The 20,759-nt window shown below is 52.7% G+C and overlaps 3 protein-coding genes across 3 annotated transcripts; 2 read left to right on the forward strand and 1 right to left on the reverse strand.

Annotated features, from left to right (window-relative positions):
* Positions 1-773: 773 nt before the first annotated feature.
* On the forward strand, positions 774-2,213 carry CkaCkLH20_06331 (uncharacterized protein; the record flags this gene model as incomplete). The annotated part of the gene is made up of 1 exon (XM_038889048.1): positions 774-2,213. One exon carries the CDS (start codon positions 774-776, stop codon positions 2,211-2,213), a length of 1,440 nt encoding a protein of 479 aa, XP_038745849.1.
* Positions 2,214-2,785: 572 nt separating this feature from the next.
* On the reverse strand, positions 2,786-5,885 carry CkaCkLH20_06332 (pfs domain-containing protein; the record flags this gene model as incomplete). Its single annotated transcript, XM_038889049.1, has 5 exons — positions 2,786-3,412; positions 3,479-3,800; positions 3,883-4,636; positions 4,773-4,889; positions 4,946-5,885. 5 exons carry the CDS (start codon positions 5,883-5,885, stop codon positions 2,786-2,788), a joined length of 2,760 nt encoding a protein of 919 aa, XP_038745850.1.
* A 12,387-nt stretch (positions 5,886-18,272) lies between these two features.
* On the forward strand, positions 18,273-20,203 carry CkaCkLH20_06333 (key lime pathogenicity protein; the record flags this gene model as incomplete). The annotated part of the gene is made up of 2 exons (XM_038889050.1): positions 18,273-18,428; positions 18,491-20,203. 2 exons carry the CDS (start codon positions 18,273-18,275, stop codon positions 20,201-20,203), a joined length of 1,869 nt encoding a protein of 622 aa, XP_038745851.1.
* Between the last annotated feature and the right edge of the window lie 556 nt (positions 20,204-20,759).

Here is a 20,759-nt window from a genome sequence, read left to right on the forward strand (position 1 = left end):
TTTTCCGTCTAATACTACCCTAAGGTGGTACGACGAATACTACGGAGACAACGACAACGACGACGACGTCAATGACAGAGATGAAGACGACAGAGACGATGCCGACGATTCTGGCGATAGCAGATAACAGAATGATCATCAATTATTTAAATATCCCATGCCGCTCGGTTGAGAGCAGAACACTATTTCCGCCTCTCCTCCTGAGTCCTTTTCTCTTCGGTATGTGAATGCGTCAATACGATGTTCCATTTAATATGACCGACTCCGGATAGATATGTAAGACCTCATGCACAAAAGGTTTTTCCTCACGGAGCTCTCATCAACCCAATTGAAGTAGTGTTTGGTGTTCTTTCTTGAAAGAGCAGGCATTCAAATCAGCTTTCTCTTTCAACAAGGCGCTGCCTATGCTGATGCATCTACTCATGTTTGAGAATGACACAAGCTGCACATTCGTGGCCTCGCATGACACGTCTCTAACGAAAGGCAAGGGAAACCTGGCTGATGAAAATAATAAGATGTAATTGAATTGGTCCAAGTATCAGAATCACTGGAGAGGAAGTTTTCGTGCTGGTACCCAAAAGGGTCAGTAAACTTCATGTTGTATATGGGTTTGGCGGAAATTTAACTCCAATATGAAAAAAGGCCAATGAATAGCGTAGTTTCTCTACACCGTTGTGACCGCCACATCACTCGCAAATGAGTGCAAATTTCTTTTCCAGTTGACAAATCTGACCAAGGGCTTGCAGTTCCATCACCGAGCCTTCCGAAAAAACATGCAGTTGAGATCACGAAACATACCTTCCGCGGGCGAGAGCCCAGCGAACACCTCCTCTCGGTCACGGTGGACGTCTTTGCCACCCGAGATCCGACTCATGATTCTCGAGCAGCTTCAACGTACGAAGTTCCCAGAACAGCGGACCGTGTCTTGGTGTTCCGTGAGCTCGGAATGGCAGGCCTTCTTCGAAAAGCAAAACTTCAGATCCCTCAAACTCATGACGCTCGCAGACATCCAACGCTTCCAGCGCCTCGTCCGGGACAGACAGCGGCTCGTCAAGCAAGTCTGGCTTCACATAATGCTGCAAAGATACGGGTGCGGCCAGTGCGACATACCGGAAGCCGCCAGAACAATCACTGCCAATAACCAGACATTCAGCCGAAGGATACTCGCGCTTTTGACTGTGCTATCTCAATGGGACACGACCGAGAGGGAGGGGACTGGTCTGACGCTCAAGCTGAGCGCTGCCTCGCCCAGCGATGTCGAGCACCGTTTTTCCGAGCGGGGTGCTAACGGCCGAAACCATCAAGTGCGTGCCCAATGGTTGAGATTCAGCAAACAAGGCTCTAAGATGCGGAGAATCGGGAGCCTTCTTGATTTTGATACCAAAGCCTTCACTCCAAAACTTCGACGACAAGCGCAAGGTGGCCTACCCGCAACGCCAGTCGTCACCGAATTCGTCATGAGCAGAACCTCCCACCGCAGTATGTCCGCCGCGGCGCTGGAAAAGGTCCTGCCAAGTTTCACACGCCTCGAGCACATCAGATACCAGCCGTGGCGCGGTGTCGACTTGGACGACCAGATGTTGCGAGACCTCAGCAACGCCGCCTTGCTCCAGAATCTGCCGTCCGCTATCAGCTCGCTATCCCTTTGGGAAGAAGCCAGTACGCGGTTCCACCACAGGTTCCGTAAGCTAGACGAGCCGACGATGGACCTGGTGTCGGCCGCAGTCGACGCCAGCCAGCGCCTGCGGGCGTTCAGCGCGTCGTACGCCGTTGACGCGGTGGACTTTTTCCGGGTCGCCCACGGCCGGACAACGACACCATACTGGCCAGACCTCAAGACCCTTGCTTTCACATCAATGAAAGCCTTATTCGACGTTCGTGGCTCCGTCCTGGCCAACGATCTTCTCTCCGCGGCGGGGCAAGCGGCCATGAGGATGCCTCAGCTGGGAACGCTGGAGATCTGGAGCTGGAGGGCCGATGACGGGTTCCGGTTCGTATATGAGGTTTCGGAACGGCAGACGAAGCTAATGATAGAGTCGTCGTGGAATTTCAGACCTAGTAGGGATATGCTTGAGGTGTGGAGGACGGTAGGGGCAACGCACACACGACATGAGCTGGAAGTGACCCATGTAACACTAAGCAAAGAGCAAGTTGCACGGAAGTATGAGTTTCTTCCACGCCTGCGTTTGCGCAATTTTATTGATGGTCCATAGACAAGAATCAAAACAGGTTGCATGTGCCAGCTGCTAGTAGATGTTCTCCGCACCACTGGAGACGAATTGTGACACCTGATCAGGGTTGTCTAAAACCGAGACCATCTGCAACATGATATCTTGTTTGATGGTATTGATTCAATAGCTGCATATAAGTCTCCTCTCTGTTGCGAGCTACTTATTCAAGGTTGCGTGACCTTAGTGTGTGTCTTCAAGTTCCTTCTAGTTCATGGATCTCAAGAAAGCCAGGTTCATATAAAAAGAACACAAGAAAGACTCAAAGTATTCCATTACAGCTTTAATCTTCTAGCTCACAGATCAACTCTGATAAGATTCTATGGTATGTTTGTGCGTGCAATGTAGTGGATGCTCCGAAATGAATTTCAGGAGTTCGGTTGAGCGATTTCCTGCGCAATCTCGAAGTCTTTGCAGCGACGATCGACCCTTCGCCAAAAGTATCAGTGTTTAAGTCAAACAGCTTCTTAAGCCACACAAAACATTTTGCTCGACTTTGAACAAAAATGAGCAGGTGAAATAACGCTGCACAAAATGCTGAAAAAGCTTGGGTATCATTATGTACTTCTAAGGATGTCCTTAATGGTTTCATCGATGAAGTCCTTCCCTTTCCCAAACAGATTGTCCGAGTACAGGCTTAAGTTGACGAAATGATAATCATCTCGGGACTTGTACCCTGGTCCCTTTTCCGCTAGTCTCCTCAATAAGGCCTTCACGGCCTTTTGCTTCTTCACATAATGTGCCTGCTCAGGAAGATGTACCCTTGCATACAGCATCAGAAAAGCCGTGATACCCGCCATGATGGGGGTTGCGTAAGACGTGCCAGATTTCAGTCTGACATAGTCGGTATCATCATCGCACAGCACAACGGGCCATGCTGACTCGACTGCCTCTCCGACCGTGGCTAGGTTGATGTCGAAGTCCGCGGCAGTTGGGCTGAACTTGGACCGGTTACCGTCAGTGTCGGTTGCGTGTACAGCAATGACTGTCGGCTCGCGGGCTGGGAAAGACCGGCCAAGTTTGCCTCCGCTATTTGAGGCAGCAGCTAGGAGAACGACGTTGTTTGCATAGGCTCTCCCGAGGGCGTTTTCTAGGTCAACATAGCCTTCGATGTCCCGGTCTGGGAACCCGAAGGACATGGATATAATGTCCACCTTCCATTCGGTGACCGCGTGGTTGATTGCCTTTTCCTTCAGTCAGCCGCTGTTCCGTGGTTCCGGCGGGGAATACAGGGAGCCATGAGTGCTTACTTTGGCGATGGTGGTCGGATTTGAAGGGTCTTTCTCTGCAATTTTGGCTACGTATAACTCTGCATCAGGTGCGTAATCGAGTATGAGGCACGCAGTGAAGGTACCATGACCATTGCGGTCGTGTACCTTCTTTTTATGTTTCTCGGCAAGCCAGTTGTAAGTTCCCTTGATGTTTTCAATGCGGGCTTCCACGTCAGGATGCGTCAAATCGATGCCGGTGTCTAGTACTGCGACTCTGACTGGTAAGGTGGCAAGCTCGCTGGGGATGAACTTGTCGTAGACCTCCCTGTAGCCGGACTTCCACGTTACGTAGCGAGTGTGTCTGTTAGATGATCTTGTCAGCCGTGTTACGATGATAACGAAGTTACAATTTCATGAAGAGCGCCGTGGTGTCAGGGACTTACGCCTTATCAGCCGAAGACCACGGGATTGTTTCGTCGTCGAAGAATTTGAAAGACTGATAGGCACTCTCCATTGGCGGGCTGTAAGGTGAAAGATTGAAGGGGGATGCAAAGCCGTGTCTCCCATACTGATGAGGCCAGTCGGGTGGCCCTGGGCTGTAGAGGTGAGATCGAGGATCGGGGAGATCTGGCGTCCGGAAAGGGTACATCACTCCCGGAGATGGCGTGTTGGTCTGTTCGTGAGTATGTTCGTCAACAGACGTGTCCGGGGCAGTCTGCTGGCCGAAGTTCTGAATACTTTGGTCCCAACTCGCAAAGTCCAGGCTTTGCGCAAACCGGTCAAGATCTTCGATTGATATGGAGCTGTATGCCTGGCTCAACTCGATTTCGAGTGGTCGGACTACCTCCTCGTATATCCTGCTCCTCAGCGTCTCACTGTCCAGCTTATCGCCGTTCTCGTCCTCCCAGATCTCCGGGTCCAGACACTTTTCAACTGCATGGTAGAATTGAGTATCTTCGGGGATCTCGCCTCTGCATGCTTGGAATACCAGGTCTGCGTTGATGTACCTGGTGTCGGTCGCTTGCTCGTCGCCTTCTTCCAACATCACGCCGAGATTTCTTGCCAGGACGTCAAATGGGGTGACGAAGTAAACCTCCATTAGCATGATCGCCAAAGTTACAAGGGTTGGGCAGTGATGTTGTATCAACCCATCCAGATCATCGGGGTCGAAATCGTCTTCGTTGAGATCATCTATGCCTGATCCATGACTATTCTCGCTGTTGCATGCACTGCCTTTGATGGCGGACCGAGCACAGGCGTCGAGACTCGAAAGCTTAGTTTGGAGAAAGGGTTGAAGGGGTACAGCCGAGGACGCCGTGCGGAAGAACAAAACATCTGACGAGCTCCATGTGGATTTGAGCCATGGTGTGTCGTGCAAGTGTAGGACAGCTGAGCTTAGAATCACGGCTAGGATTCGTCTTGTCCTTTCCGTGAAAGATCGCGATCCTCTCTTCAGGAAGTAATCCAACGGAACGGGGTCCCTCGTCCTGTCAACTAAAGACTCACTTCTCTCCGGCTTCAGTCTAAAAAGCTTCTCCCGCATTACTTTCAGTTCAAGTCGGTACGCCTTCATGTCGTTGATCTTGGTGATTGGCTCGCAAAGGCTCTTCACCTTCAATGGCTGGACCTTGGGTCGTCTCGCTCTCTGCTGAGGTTGACGTGGTCCATCATCAAATCGAACAACTTGCTCCTTGGCCATATGAACTCGGGCTTCGTGCCAGTCATGCTTCATCGAAAGAAACATATCAAATCCATGTTCCGAGTCGACGGCCATTTCGCATTCGGTTTTGAGCGGTCGTCGGTAGGTTCCCAAACAGAGCCGGGCTCCAAACTCATGAGCGGGCTCGCACGGGCAGTGCCCACAAGACACCAGAGCGTTGAACATCGATTGAGCGGCCTCCCAGACTGCGTATGACGGCTCGCTTATTTTCGTGTTTTTGGGGGGAACGAACTCCTCTGCTGTCCACGACGTGGTCTGCTCAGGCCAACGTGCTCCGAGTTCCTCCTCGAACGCGGCAAGCAACAGGAGAAAGCCATCGCGCTCCCCGGCAGTCTTGCCGAAGTCTAAGTTCGATCGTACGAGTTGAAGGCTCACGCTTTTGTCGTCGAGACTGCCACTGTTCCAATGACCCATAAATGCACGTAGCCTTGCGCCAGTCGAGAACTTGGCACTTGAGGAGTCGAGTACGATTGTTGACTCCAGAAGGCCCAAAGCCTGCCGAATGTGTTCATGATCGGTTCTGATGACTGCCTGGCTGATTCGGTCCAAGTGGCTTCGTATCATGAAACAATAAGCCCTGAGATTGAAGTAGAAAACCTTCAGTGAATTGTCTCGCTCAGCACTTCTCAAAATTTGAGTGATATCCTGGAACGTGGCGTATGCTTCTGAGGCCAGACGAATGTCGTCCGTAAGAGTCTCTTCAACGAGTGTTCGGTTTGGCGCCATCTTGTGCTCGCGATACAACCATGAATAAACGCCGAGTTTGTACGCACGCCTACATCGAAGTCGAGGACGAGAGTTACCGCATGAAGTTTTCCAGGAAAGAGTCAGGCTGTACGACGGATGGATGCGAAAGATACATAGCGCCGGCGCGAGAGAGCGGGGAAACCAGTCGTGGCGTGGCTCTTGTGACCTATGAGAGACTCAAAATACTCGCCTTCTCGGCGCAAACCCCTGCTGCAGTAAGACGGCTGACAAAGCGATGAAGTAGGAGGTGACCCAATCATTCAACCGGGAGGGGAACTTTGCTTCGGCAAACGTCTTTGGGATGAGCATCTTCGATTCTTATCCTCGCCCGCCTTTGCAGCTTTGCTCCATGAAGGTGGTTGATTGTGAGGTTTAGTTGAGATGGAATTCCGTGCCGGAGAGCATCCGCTGCTGAAGGAGACAAGAGGACCACCGCATCCAACAATTGCAGCGCTCGCTCGGTCATGCCTGGACGCATTTCAAAAATGCCTCGATAAGGCTGTCGACGTCCATCCTCGAGAAGTAACGCTCGTAGAGAACCAAATCGCCAGGTTCTCTGTCTGGACAGCAAACATTGGGGTTTTCGCCTCCGGTCGAGGTTCTTTAGACCATCGATTGCGCGAAGCCCCTGATGTTCAAGATACCGTTGGTGGCCTTTTGGAAGCACTGGAACTACAGGCCCAGAGGTGTATGTGGAAGGATTCTATTTTGGCTCCAAAATGAACAATTTGCTAACGGTGCAGCGTTGGTGCCTCTCTAGGCCTCGAAGTCTTGGATGCCCTCGGTCCGAAAGTATCTGAGAAGTCATCAGAAGAGATGGATTTCAGCCTTGACCAGATAATCACAGGGATCGCTGGGGAAATCAGCCTCCTGCACAAATTTTCAAACACTATCCGCCGAGCCAGCAAAGAGGTCCACAAGCAAAAGGCTGCGAAGTGTTTCCAAATTCAAGACGACGAGGGCAACGATGTTGAAGACTTCCTGGAACAGCTCTTTGTTCATCACATTCGCGACCAGTTCCCGGAAGTCAGTGAGAGCATTCGGCAGCGCCTCGCAAAAACCATGCTGTTGAGACGAAAAAGAATTCTCTATCGAAGGGCTCGCTATGGAAGCAAACCTACCCGGACACAGGCCCAGCCTGCACAACCGGTTGCGTCGAAAGCAGCAGTCCGCGTAAAGAAGGAGCAGAATCAACCGCATGAAGTGGGCCAAGAGGCCGTGGCTGCGCAAGGGAAAGCACCAGCCGACGACACAGCCAGAAGTGCTGTACGATCCACGGCGATGACTGCGACTACGCTTGCCCCAGATCATTTCAAGAAATCTTCAACCCCTTCGGTTGTCTCCATGTCAAAGACTGTGGCATTGAGTTCCCATGACAATTTGCGCTTCCCTCCTGCTCCGTGTGGCGGCCTTCTACGGAAGTACAATAAATTGAAGGCCCGAAGCAAGAGTGCTCGCCCAATTGTCATCGATCTCACGGCAGTGGAGGCTGGCGAGAGCGGCAGTATTACACTCGACACCTCCGTTGTTAGGGCTCAAGTAACAAATAATGAAATATTGCGAAAGGAATGGGACGAATGTGTTGCGGCAGTCGGAGAAATCATCTGTCCGTTTTGTTTCTGCGCGCTGCCTGTCGCAGAGGTTGTCAATGACAAAAGATGGAAGTATGTACAACCCCAAACGCTTGCAAACGGACATGCTATTCTATTTAGATTGTCCGCCGTCTTATCCTTTTCGACGAGCCGTATGCTGATAATTCGATACTATCAGGGAACATGTGAAGGGCGATCTGGACCCTTACGTTTGCTTGTTCGAGGATTGCGAGTATGGGGAGGAGCTCTACACCCACAGCAATAGTTGGCTGAAACATATGCGCGACCATACGCTCAAGTGGAAGTGCAAGTCAAAGTTACACCCACCCTTTGAGGCTTCTTCCAAGCAAGACTACCTCGACCACATGCGGACAGTTCACTCCGGCAAATTCAATGATGCCCAACTTGGAGTTCTGGCGGATAAGAACGCCCGAGCAGCAGGACAACTATTTCAGACCTGTCCTCTCTGTGGAGAAGCTGATGTCAACGGCAGTATGGAAGATCACGTCGTTGGCCACATGCGTTTCCTTGCCCTCAAGTCCCTTCCAAGCTATGAAGAAGAAACAGGGGCATATACCGACTTGGCGAGTCAGACCGGCAGCGGTTCTTCAGCAAGCGCACAAAGTAGGAGTACTTTGAAAGATTACTTTCACTCGGGAACCTGCACCACATGCTCTTCATACGATACAGTCCACGGCCCGGACGAACTAGACCACACCGTCGACGACCCAGAGTCTCAAGGTCATACATCTCAACAAAACCCTGACTTAGAGCAAGTCTCTCGATTCTTTCCAGCAGATATTCATGGACATGGGATCATCTCTGAGTCGGCATGTCGTGAAATATTCTCAGGAATTCCATTAGAAGAGCGACATCGATATGAATGGGGATTCATGAATACCAGCCAAGCCACGTCAATCAACTCGGAGAATGATCCAATACTGGAAGAATTCCGCAAAGCCTATGAGAAAGGGTCTAAACATGAGCCAGAAACCCCCAAACCCCGGGAACGGACAATTCGCCTTGACCCAGATTGCTCTGTCTGTCTCAGATCAGCATCGATCATGTGTTATTGCGAGGCAGAGGCCCTGGATATCGCCGTGGCTCAGGCGGAAAGCAGAATGATGGGGCCTGTGTATGACGAAATTCGTTCTTGGGTGCTGACCCACTCACGAGGCTCAGTTCTCGAAATTTGCAGACTGGAACAGGAAGGTGCGAAGTTGGGCGTATCCGATGAGAGATGTGTGGCTGGAAACGACTCCAACGCTTATGCGACGGAAGAAACGAAGACGCGCGACCAGGGCCAGGTTCTCCGGTTCACTACTAAGGAGGAGAAGACTGAAGACGAAGTAACGAAGGGTGACGTCGAGACTTTTGCATCATCGTCGGTCTCAGAGACCACAACATCGCCACCGACCGCGGTGAATCAACAATGGCAAGAGACGGTCCGAGAGCACCCCAAAGTGCTTGACTATTACTTTTCACTCGTCCAGCTTACTCTACCGCCTGATGACGATCCCGGAGTTACGGATATTCCGTTTTCAGCCTTTTTCAATGACGACATCAGACGACAATTGGAAGGGCCCAACCCTTTCCTACCAGATCCTTACAGATCAACTTTCAAAGAGAAAGGTCCCCCAAACCCTTCCAACCCATATTTTCATAGATCAGCCTGTCCCATACCTGAAAGACCCCCAAACGCTTCCAACAATCCTCACAGGTTAGCCTCTTCCATACCGGAAGGAAGTCCCCCAAACTCTTTCAACGATCTTCACAGATCAGCCTCATCCGGACCGGAAAGGCTCCCAAACCCTTTGAAGTATCCTCGCAGATCAGCCGTAATCAGACCGGAAAGTCCCCCAAACCCAACCACACTACAGCCTCCGTACCAAAACGCGTACTACCCAAATACAAGACCACGCCCTTCCAGATCGAAACGCCTCTCAAACCCTCCCTCACCACTCCCTTCTCAACGGGAGCTTTACCAACCAGATCCTCAACGCATCTCTCGCACCCACGAAATCGATGAGAGAAAGGCATCACCCAGCCCTTCACAATAGCTCAAGTCAATGTCTTAAAAGCAGCTCTAGCCTGAAAAGTCTCTGTTTGCAGGTGTAGATTTGGTTACCAGTCTCTAGAGCATTGGTTACGCTTAATGTTGCTAATAGTTCTAAATACATACCACTTCATTCAGAGTGCAGCTCAGTTGACCAAGAGCTCTAGCCATTAAAGGCTCAATATGAATTATACCAATAATGAAAACGGTATCACTGCTCATATGTGTGTTATTACCTGGAAAGTGGCTCAAGTTTAGTCTCGATTACTTGAAAGTGTATTATTTGTAGGTTTTCCAGTTCAATGCTTGGAAATTTTTAGAAGCCTCATAGCTTGGTATGTAGAGAAATAGAAATTCATTAATAAATAGGGCTAGTAATAATGTCTTGTAAAAGTTTCCTCAATAGGAGTTAGTTATACACCATTGCTTTGTAAATCGCGTAGCTTAGGACTCTCACATTATAAATACAGAACTAAGGCTCGCCCGTCCTCCCATTGATTTACTGCGTTGCTTCACTGTCTCATATGTTTCGTAGTAGGCCCTAATCTTGTTCTAACAGAGCAACTGCTAAGACGTATCTGTTGTATCATTACAATAAGACGAATGCCCTCTCGCCTCAGTAACATACTTCCGTGTATACGTTCAGGGTCTAGGACGGGAATGCCTAGGCAGTACCAGCAACCTTACATGCTCTGGAGAGCATGAAGTCGTACAACCGTCTTGACTGGGAAGTACCACTAGTATTCGTGGCGCTTAGTTGAAGCCTGGGGAATAGATTGAGACGCAGTGAGATTGGTTCGCCATACCTTGGGTCACACGGGGAAGCGTCAATGGTTGCTTTACTATCATCACCAAGTCACTACACAGAACTTCAACAAGTCACACCCATCCTCTACTATAATCAACGCGCATCTGCGCCTCCAATCCCCAAGGCAACATGAGGTCAATATCAGAACCAACCGCACAATACCACAGTTCTGAGGGTCATAGTTACGCGCCCCCTAATCCCAGTGTAAAGCTAGCAACCCACAATCGTTTGAAAGAACTCTAAACTGAGAGGAACGCCCCAAATCCGTCCTCTCATCCGTGTTATTATGTGAGCTCCCCGTCTATTTGTCCGTGACTCTGGTCTTTCGGATATATATACGGTTGCTCTCCCGAGTTAGATCGAACATACGCCGTCTGCGATGGGATGGGTTGAAACTATAGTGAAGTGAAGCGGTAGTTCCTCGTATTGAAGATATAACTTCTGCCTGCTCTGGGGCGGGAAGAGAGAGAGAGAGAGAGAGAGAGAGAGAGAGAGAGCCTTAGGGATAGATTAAAATGCAGTGAAGTATGCCAAGAGTCAAAAAAAGTGAGGCGGCGAATGAGGCTCTGGCGAAGCATCACCAAAAGCACAATCCGGACCTAAGCCACACCCATCCCCAATCAAATCCGCCATACATGCTGGTTATGATTTGGAGTCATATTTCTGCTCTCCCCCGCAAACCGGCAACGGTAAATGTTGTGACTGTAGTCTAATCTAAAGCGAACTTGGAAAGATGGACATGACGGCACCAATAACTTGCGAGAGATACACCAGAAAACTATCTTGATAATACCAGGAATATGGCTTGACGTGCCTTTCGCTCTAGACTTGCGCAGCAGGCTGATAGTAAGAATACGTATGGCCAGCGGTCCGCATTGCACATCTGACGCTCAGTCAGAGCCTTGGGGGTGGTTTAAATTGCAGTGGAAAAAGAGAGGGAAGGGCGCGGCTCTGGCGGACCATCGCCAAACCACACCCGTCGTCCTCCGACCTCCGCCAGAGCTCCCGCGCATCTGCGCCTCCCCTCCCCCAAAACACCAAATCCAACGGCACAACGCCGAGCGAGAAGGCCTCGAGTGTGGATTAAATTGCAGTGAAATTGAGAGGTGGCGAAGGGTGAACCTCTTCGGTTGCCTTACTAGATTATCACCAATCACACCCGTCCTCCACCAAAACTCCCGCGCATCTGCGCCTCCAATCACCCCAAAGACAACATCAAAAACCAAACCGCACGACGCCGCAGTTCCAAAGAGCGCACTTGCTCGGGATGGGTTAAGAATGCAGTGAAAAATTGACCCCCGTTGGCCCACATCGCCGCAGTTCCAAAGAGCGCACTTGCGCGCCCTCCAAACCCCAGCGCCAAGCCAAGTCAACATGCCTCATTGGCCCGTCATCCCAAAGAGAAGAAGAGAAAAAAGCTGACCGCAGGCCGCCTCGCATCGCATGGTTGGTGAACTGCTCGGGACCGCCTGATCGGACAAGAAGGGATGTCAGGCAAAACCAGGCTGCCATGCACGACGGTCGACTTACATGGGCGGACCGGCCACCACACTCGTGGTGGTGCGTGTGGTGTGGTGGTGCTGTCTCGGGCAGCCACAAACAAAACCACCACTTACACGTACATACATACTCTGTTCTACGCACAGAAGGAAATTCCAGCATCATACACAATCGTGGGTTCAGCCAGCCAGCCGGCGCTGCGCCGCCGCGCGCGAGCGCGCGCAAATGCACGCAGCTGCGATGCGGCTCGGAGCCGGGTGTAGACGACCCCACGATTCCCATTCGGCGAGCCGCACATACCACACCACCACCACGGCGGCGCATACGGCCTTGGCTGGCGGTCCTATCGTACCTACGTACGGCATGATAATGCTCTCCCCGGGCAGCCAAACCTACGAAAGGTCGTCTGTAATGCGTGTATTGGGATGACATGACGACTGCTGTTTGTTTTCTTCGAGTAAAAAGTGAGGGGAAGGTTGAAGGGACATAGCGCTGCGTCGTCGTCAGGATTTCCGTCGATGTCTTCATCATGATCCCGTGTCTGTGATCGTGACATCTTATCTTGGTGGTTGTTCCCCGCCTTGGTAAAATGGAAATTGGGATGCCAGTTGCCGAAGCCGTTCTTTTTTGTTTATCACGTCCCGTACCCGATTGGGCGGGTGAGTTGGAGCATTTTTTCAGGCAACTTTGCTGATCATGATTGGATGGGCAGATGAGATGGGTTGAAAGAAAAAAGGCTCGTCGGGCGATTTTCTCTCGTGCCGTGTGCTTAACGGCAACGAAGACATTGGACGAGATAATGTTCAGGCCTTCGGATTGAGTTCCGTTGGTGTTGCATTCAACGTTCCCTGTGCCGGACGGGGATCAGCAAGCCTGAGCCGCGGGGGATATTGCGAAAGGGTGGTGTTGGTGGTGCTGGTGGGAAGAGACGTCTGCCGTTGTGATGGTCGTATTATTGACGAGAGAGGCAATTCAGAGGGAACATCAGCAAAAGGCCGGCGGAGGTCTAGAAGGTCGAAAGGGACCCGCTGTTCTTGTTTCTGTCAGCCCGAATGCAACTGCGGTCTAGTAGTGGTTCTGTCAATAAGAGCCGCGAGTCGTGGGAATGACTGTGATGTTGCAGCAATTCGGTGAGTGAGGATTGGTAGTGCGGCCAAGGAGAGTTGCGATCTGCGATGGTGCGGTCGGAACTGGGAAAGGTGAGGACGACCTCAAGATTAAGCGGGGGCGCGCTTGGGGTTTGGGGGGAGGATCACCCATCGAGAGGAAGGGACAAAAGAGACAAACACCAATGCCAGAAGCCGTCTGATGACGGGAGATTGTCGCAGAGATGCATGGCTCGTGGGTTGGTGGGTGTGCGTTGTACGGTATGTCGAGTACGTACACTAATACGGTCCATCCAGTGATGACACCTCAAATTCCTGCTGAGATTCTGGGTGTTCTCCCGGCGGTCTGCGATGTGAGGGATGATCCCTTGAGGCGTGGAATATGCTTTTCTTCGGGACGATCACTTGAAGATTGACTCCAATTTTTCTCTGGTGGGAGAGAGTCTAATGGAGACGTTTCGTTGTGGTCATTGGACGGAGTTGCTCACCGATGGAGATTGATTGATATGAGTCCCGTACGGATATCTTCTATCCGTAATACTGACAAGACCAAAAAAAAAGTTGGCAGTTGGTAATATCAGGGAAAAAAGGAGTTCCGCTCAGTGCTCACGAGGACGGCATATCGGCGGGACCTTTCGACGACAGGACGAGACGAGACGAGACGGCGAGCAGCAGCCAGCAGGCGTGATCCCCGGCGTGCAGAGCTTCCCAAGGAAAACGGCCAGCCAATGGTTTCCGGGTGGTGGGGCGGCAGCCTCACTTTGTTGCGGGAGCGAGCCGTAGCCAATCGAGGTTCGCCCTGCTCAGCTATTCCCCTTTTGGAGATGAATACCAGATCCCATTGGCTGTGCTGAAGTCGGGGAGGGTAAAAGTGGAATTATGGGAAGTTGGGGAAACAAAAAGTGGACTGCCAGCTGGCCGCGACTGGACACCTGCCCAGGTCAGGTAGTGTTCCTCTCATCCTGCGCTGCGGGATGGGTGCTGTGGGGGAAACGACCTCCAGCGAATGAAGAAAACGAGGCAAACTTGGGGTCGATTGGAGGAGTGTGTTGCCAACGGGATGGGGGGAATGAGATGCAGCTGGATGGGCGTTCCGTATCGTATGCACCGCGTCAATCACAGATTCGGGGCCAACCAGGGGGGTGTAGCGGGCCCTCTGAGGAATGGGCCATTTGCTGATGGCATCTCGGTGCAGATGCGTTAGGCGTTCTGGCGTTCTTCTGCGATTCTTGAGGTTCATTTTGTCGAATCAGAGAAGATGCTCAAGTCGTACGGTAAAAGACGCAGGTGGTCAGCCAGCCCATCGCGACATTGCCGTCTTGGGGGATGAGTCTTGGGGCACGGAGGACACATCTTGGTGAAGTGCGCCGCCGCATCGTGGCCATGGGTGTCAGAGACAATGCACACCCACCACGCACATGGCCGAAGGAGAACAGACCATCGTGCCTGAACATCACCTAATGGAAAACGGGATATCTGAGGTATCTCGCCCGCGTGGGATGGGTCGTCACGTCGTGGCCCGGTACCGGTAGGGAATTGTCAATGTCTCGTGTGGTGACAGTGGTGTTGGTGTGTCCGTGGGTAGGTAGGTAAGCCTAAGGAAGCTGTTGCCGTGGGACATGGAAGGCTGCATTGGTGCGATGTGCCCCTTGTGATGGGGATCGGCTGCCCAGATGTCCTGATGTCGACGACAATGACGGATGGCGTTGGAAATTATTGTTTCTTATTCTGAGTCTGGCCGTCTCATCCTGGCAACCTCTGCCGTCATTTTGGCATTTGCTTTTCCTTTTCCCCCTTGACTTTGGGGGTTAGGTTGCCAATACTCTGCGCCGTGTCTCTGTGCATCCAACGTTCTTCTGTGGCGGGCTGTTTTCCGATTTCCCCGTCCCCGGTCCAGGCCCGGAGATCAGTCAGATTAGCTATGTTGGTCAGGTCGCTGAGATATTGAGGTCATGTCCCAGGGCTGTGTCCCAGCATCGTGCGCGGACAGGACCCCTTACGCAGCGTGTTCGGGGTATTTCTGGAATTGGTTTTTTTGGGATATGTTGTGACTCGTTGTACTTTATGCTGCCGTTCTGCAGCTCAGAGGTTGGCGAAAGTGTCTCGTGTGCATTGTTTGCCTGACGGTTCAACGTCTGACACGCTTCGTCGTTTTTTTTTTTTCTTTTGGGGGTCTTGAGCGACTGGCGATGCCGTCACGGCGGAGTAATTGTCGCCCTCATCGTCCTCCCTCATCTGAGCACCCAACCCATCACGCGTGGCCGTGGCCCGATAAGACGTCTTCAGACGGGAAGTGTAAGGACGGCGGGGTTCCCTGCCGCGTGTACGACTGCCGGAAAAGCCAATTCGTAGGCTCTTTGACCTCCTTTCATCGACTGATTTTTCAGAAGTAAAAGAGAACTCGTGGGCGCTAGGACGGAGCTAGGGAAGCTTCGCATGAACTCGAAGCTATGATGTTTTCCGTGGTGATGGTGTCGATGTCGTTAAAACAAGTAATTAAGAACGAGGAGCGTTGCGCGGCCACGAATAGATGGGGTGGGAACGTTGGTTACAGAAGACAGGACGAAATAGAGTTGGGCTACCGGAACCGAGCTGGCGATAACTTCGCATGGCGGTGTGAGCGGCGGACGGGTGTTAGTGGACGGGAGCCAGGAACAGCGTTTGTGTCCCGTCTGGCTTTCGGCTGGTGCTGTCAGTAGCGCGCAACCGCAAACCTAACGGTCGACGGCGTCAGGACGAGTCATGTCGCCAACGGCCCAACCGTACACCCCTCTGCCTCTAGATGTACCCGCACGATGTACGTAGTGGGCGTGGTGGTGATGGTCTGGTCTGGTGTTTTTGGTTCCTTTCCCGGGCTGAGTCTTTATGCGTTGATGCGGTTCTCCAGAGGACACAGACGTTCGGTAAAAAGTGCTGGAAAAACACAGCAGCGGCAGCGGCAACAGCAGTCGGGATCGGTTTGTGCATTGCGCACTATTGCGCGATAAAGACCGTCTTGGGACAAGTCTGTGGACTTGAAGCAAGGCACGCGCAATTTCTTGGCAAGCCGAGCATGAGTGGCAGAGTCATTCAGATGCCTCCAAACAGTGGTCTAGTGCCAAAGATGAGCACAAGAAGTTGGATGTCAGGTCGATGAGTGGATGAAGTTGGAGCTGGAGCCGGGGGGCATCTCATCAATCGCATCGCGATCTCCATTGCCGCCGCAGCGTGCAGTGCCATGTGCCAGGTGCCAGGCGGTGGTTTATTCGGCAGAGAGGTGGAAGACCCGCCGGGCTGGTGGGCCGCGTGTTGAAAGTTCGGGTCGATCACGATGTCGGCCCATTATTCGAACGTCTTCCTTCTGCTGGATCACAATGTCCTCTGGTGATTCGTGAATGTGGGGGACGACGACCTGGTATTGCCGATAGGAGATGATGGGCATTGGCTTCCCGAGCTGTCCGTCCTGTCAGTCATTTTGGGCCCTTGTCGTAGCTGAGATGAGGTCGGGTCGTACCCTTTGCAATAGCGTAACCTGTGACCCAAGAGGGAAATCGTCGTGGGAAGCCTGCCTCTGTTTGGAAAGGCCTCTGGAGCTAAGCAAGCCAAGATATCCGTACCGGCAGGATAGTTAGGGTAATGTTGAGGGTGACAGTGGCAGCGACCTGACAGTGACAGGCCAGCCAAGATGATGTTCGGTGCTGCTGAGACTGAGGGAAGAGAGGAGCTGAGAAGCCGGGCGTCGAGGAGCCTGGGAGTGCCTGGCACGCGCTAGCAGACGTGTTCGGTGCCCACACACCCACCCTCTGGTGAGTCGTGACCTGCTGAGCGGGAGACTGGAGAGTCCCAAACATGGACACCAAAAATACCACGCAGTCGTCACCGAAGCCGAAAGAGAGGCAGAACACTAGGAGGAGATGTGCTCTGAGTGGACCGTTGACAGCTGTGCCAGATAGCAGAAACGCCGTGTGTGTGATGAGGATGAAGTTGCTGGCCTGACGGGGCCATCCCGGTGGCCGACAGGATGTTTACCTTGGGCGGTACGTACCTTACCTCAGGTATCTTAAGAAAATAAAAAATCACGACAAAACGCCGGCTGTTGGTTGGCTGGTTGGAGGTACGTACCTCTACATCCACTTTAACCTTCTTTCCTCGCTTCGATTCGTTCCTTCCCGTCCAAGGACCATCATCGGCCCTGCCTGCTCCTGCTGCATCTGCCCTCTGTGACTTCCCTCTATGAATGAGGTGCCTTCTCTGACCGGTCTCTGGCTCAGGAAAAGCAGGAGCGGACCGGTTGTCTGCAACTGCAAGTCGCAGCTGCATTTTTGGGATATTCGCTGGTCCCACACCCCCCAAATTCCTCTCACCGCCCCTTGTCCTTTGGCAGAAAGAGCAGCCGCAAGAGCAGCTAAACACCCGCTCCACGTCGGCCAGCTCATCACCACCACCACCACCACCCTCCATCTCAATCACACCCTCCCAGCCAGCAAGCAAGCACGGATACCTTCAAACCATCCACACACCCTTCTTCTCTTCCACACACCACTACACCATCATCATCCATCCCACTCTCTCCCAACACCACCAACTTCCTCACCCCTCCCTCCCCTGCTTCTTCCTCTAGCGTCCCTGTCCACCACTGTCTTTGCCTGTTCCACCGACATTACACTACCAGCTCGCTGTGGAGACGCTGCCAAAGCCTCACTTCTGTGACTGGACATTCATTGCGCGGCTCATCCTGTCCTTCTCTTTAAACCACTCGTCTCGCCAGTTCGCCTTCTCATACACTTACGATCGACTATCCATTCGAAGCCACAGATCCCTTGTCTATCGCCTCGAACAAACACGCCCTTGGAACATCTCCGAGAGCACAATCCAACACCACTACCACCCAACCAAAGGAGCATCGACGATATTGTTTCGCTCAACGCCAGACAACGAGACCTCGTTTCTTCGTTTGTCTTCAGCAGCAATATCCCCGCTAGTTTCCACCATCGTCACTCGGGGTTCCTCGCACTTGGACTTGGATGTGCCAGCGCAAGACGAGGCTGCACCCATCGTATCACATCACTTTCACCAGCACTCTATCGACTCTCGACTCGGTCCATCGACCACCCCCGACTCGCTTCACTCCAACGCCCGCCATACCCACACTAGCTCTACCTGCATCATTCTTCGCCGACTCGTAGAAGCAACAACATGAGCCATCATCCCCTCAATTATCAAGAGATTCAACGTCAGGTGCTACAGAAGCAGCAAGAGATAGAAAGCCTCCAAAACCTTCTCCATCTCCAGCATGCTCCCGCCCCAGCCGCCCAGACAAATCCCATGAACCTTCTCCCACCCCAAGGTGACTACTACGTAGACCCCGCCATCGCCCAACACCAACATCAACTTCAGAATGGTGCACCCGCCGCAAGGAGGGCTTCAATGCCCAGGAGCAAGTCCAACATGGGATACTCCGCCGCATCAACGAGAATGATGGTAATTCACCACCGCTCGCAACTACCATATACTTCGTCTCGTCCGTACTAATAAGCTCGCAGGAACGCAGTAGTGACATGGACTCACCGCAACCCGTCAAGCGTCCGAGGGTCATGTCTCAGCAATATCCTCGCGCGGTCCCCATGACGGGCATGGCAAGAAGCACTTCCAACCGCTCGGAAAAGTCAATTCCGTTCGTCGCCAAAGGCTCTATCGCGCCGCTCCAATCCTCAAATACCCCCAACACCATGATGGATCGCTTCACACAATCCAGAGACGACCCTCATGTCCTGTTCCAGGCTCCTCAACCCTCCATCCAGCGCACCCCGTCAAATCGTCGCCCGTCAAGTCTTCCAAGAGTCGAAGAGAACATGCCCCTCCCAGGCGTCGGCATGGACATCGCCGCCTACCTCGCGACTCAAGACGAGAGCCTCGCCTCTCCCGCCATGATCCCGCCTCAGCCCTCCTTCTTGACACCGGATGGCCGCAACTCCCAGGCTAGCTTGGTCGCTTCAGTCTGTCCTTCCATGAGCTCCGGCACTTCCGCCCCGGAGACGACCCCTTTGACCAGGGAGAACAGCTCTTTCGATCACCACCACGAGAGCCAGTCCCTCAACGACGCGCTCGACATGGCCCGCCTCGGCTCCACCGGTTCGCACATGGACTTCTCGCAAGATATGTACTCGAACGCCCACTTCGGTACATCGCCCAACGTCAAGCCCGAGACTTACCTGGCTTACGTCGGCGCCAACCTTTCTCAGCAGCACTACGGTCAGCAGTCACCGATCGACGACCAGTTCCTGTCCCAGGGTTCTTCTTTGATGGAGCGTTCCTTCTCCGCCAACAGCAACGCGTCTACCAAGTCGAATCAGGAGCGGAGGGCGAAGGAGGTTTTCCAGCAGCAGATCCACAATGCCACCCGCACTGCTCTCGCACCCAAGCCTGCCGATGCCCTTAAGCCTTCCCAGTCCAAGAAGGAGGGCAAGGTTCCTGTTACCAAGGGCACCTACACTCGTCCCAAGCACCCCAAGGTCTACTGCGATCAGTGCACTGACCACCCTGACGGCTTCCGCGGTGATCACGAACTTCGCAGACACATCAATGCCAAGCACGAGGGCACCATCAAGAAGTTCATCTGCCGCGACCCAGCTACCGCTGGTCTCAAGTCCGGCGTTGAGGCTATCAACCCGTTGTCCAAGTGCAAGCAGTGCGTCGCCGGAAAGCACTATGGTGCCTACTACAATGCGGCAGCTCATCTCCGTCGCACCCACTTCAAGCCCAAGACCCCGCGCGGCAAGAACAAGCGGGGCGACGACGATGAGAAGCGCGGCGGTAAGGGCGGCGGTGACTGGCCCCCCATGAACGAGCTCAAGCTCTGGATGCAGGAGGTTTTCGTCACCGCTGACGATGCCGCCGACGCCGAGGCTGAGGCCCTCGAGGAGGACGAGGAAGAGGCTGTGCAGTACGATCCCACCATGATGGATCTTTCGCTTGGCCACATGGGCGAGAACATGCATTACGACATGAACTTCCCGGCGTCGTACTCGATGCCTGAGCTGGCCATCGATACCCAGGCCTCTTCCTTCTTGGCCGTTCCCAATATGCCGCCGCTCTCCTCTGCGTCGGAGGCATTTGCGTTCTCGCCATTTACCTCAAACTCGCCCATGAACGGTCTGTCGCACGAGACGGCCTTCTCCATCTCGTCCTCGAACACGGTTACACCTACTACGTACCAGGACCCGCTCGCTGATGGCTTCGACAGCTACGTCTACTGATTGAGATGTCTTGAATCGTCCTAGTTTGATTCATTCAATTCTCATTTTCGTTTCGTGTCACATTCTTTCCCCATTGTGGCTGGGCATTGTGTTGGGTCGCGTTCAGGCATTGATTGGGCTGCTTAGCTCCAATCTGCATGACGCGGGCCTGCCCAATATGGCCCTCCACCACGAAGCCTGCAAGGCCGAGCAAAGGAAAAAAAAAGAAAAAAGTACGAAAAAAAAAAACTTTTCCAGTTATGACCGATGATCGTGCCATGACATCATGATCAGTTGGTGTCGTCCGGAATGCTGGCCCGGTGGAAACATCCATGGCGCATCCGCTCAGCCCATCTATCTCCTACGTCCTGTCTCTCGGTTATCTCGCTTCTTTCGCCAATTTTATCTCATCGTCTTTCGTCAATGTCGCTCGACAGTCGGTGGGGATACGTTTCACATGGCTCAGTGGTATGCGGTGACAGCATTCCACGCCTCCAACGAGCCAGTCGCTCCCGGTGGTGCAACCGGAGCTTCAAAATGCTGTATATATATATGGCCACGTTTCGGACCAAGCGTC

Source organism: Colletotrichum karsti, assembly GCF_011947395.1.
Source record: "Colletotrichum karsti strain CkLH20 chromosome Unknown Scaffold18, whole genome shotgun sequence".
Classification (NCBI taxonomy): domain Eukaryota; kingdom Fungi; phylum Ascomycota; class Sordariomycetes; order Glomerellales; family Glomerellaceae; genus Colletotrichum; species Colletotrichum karsti.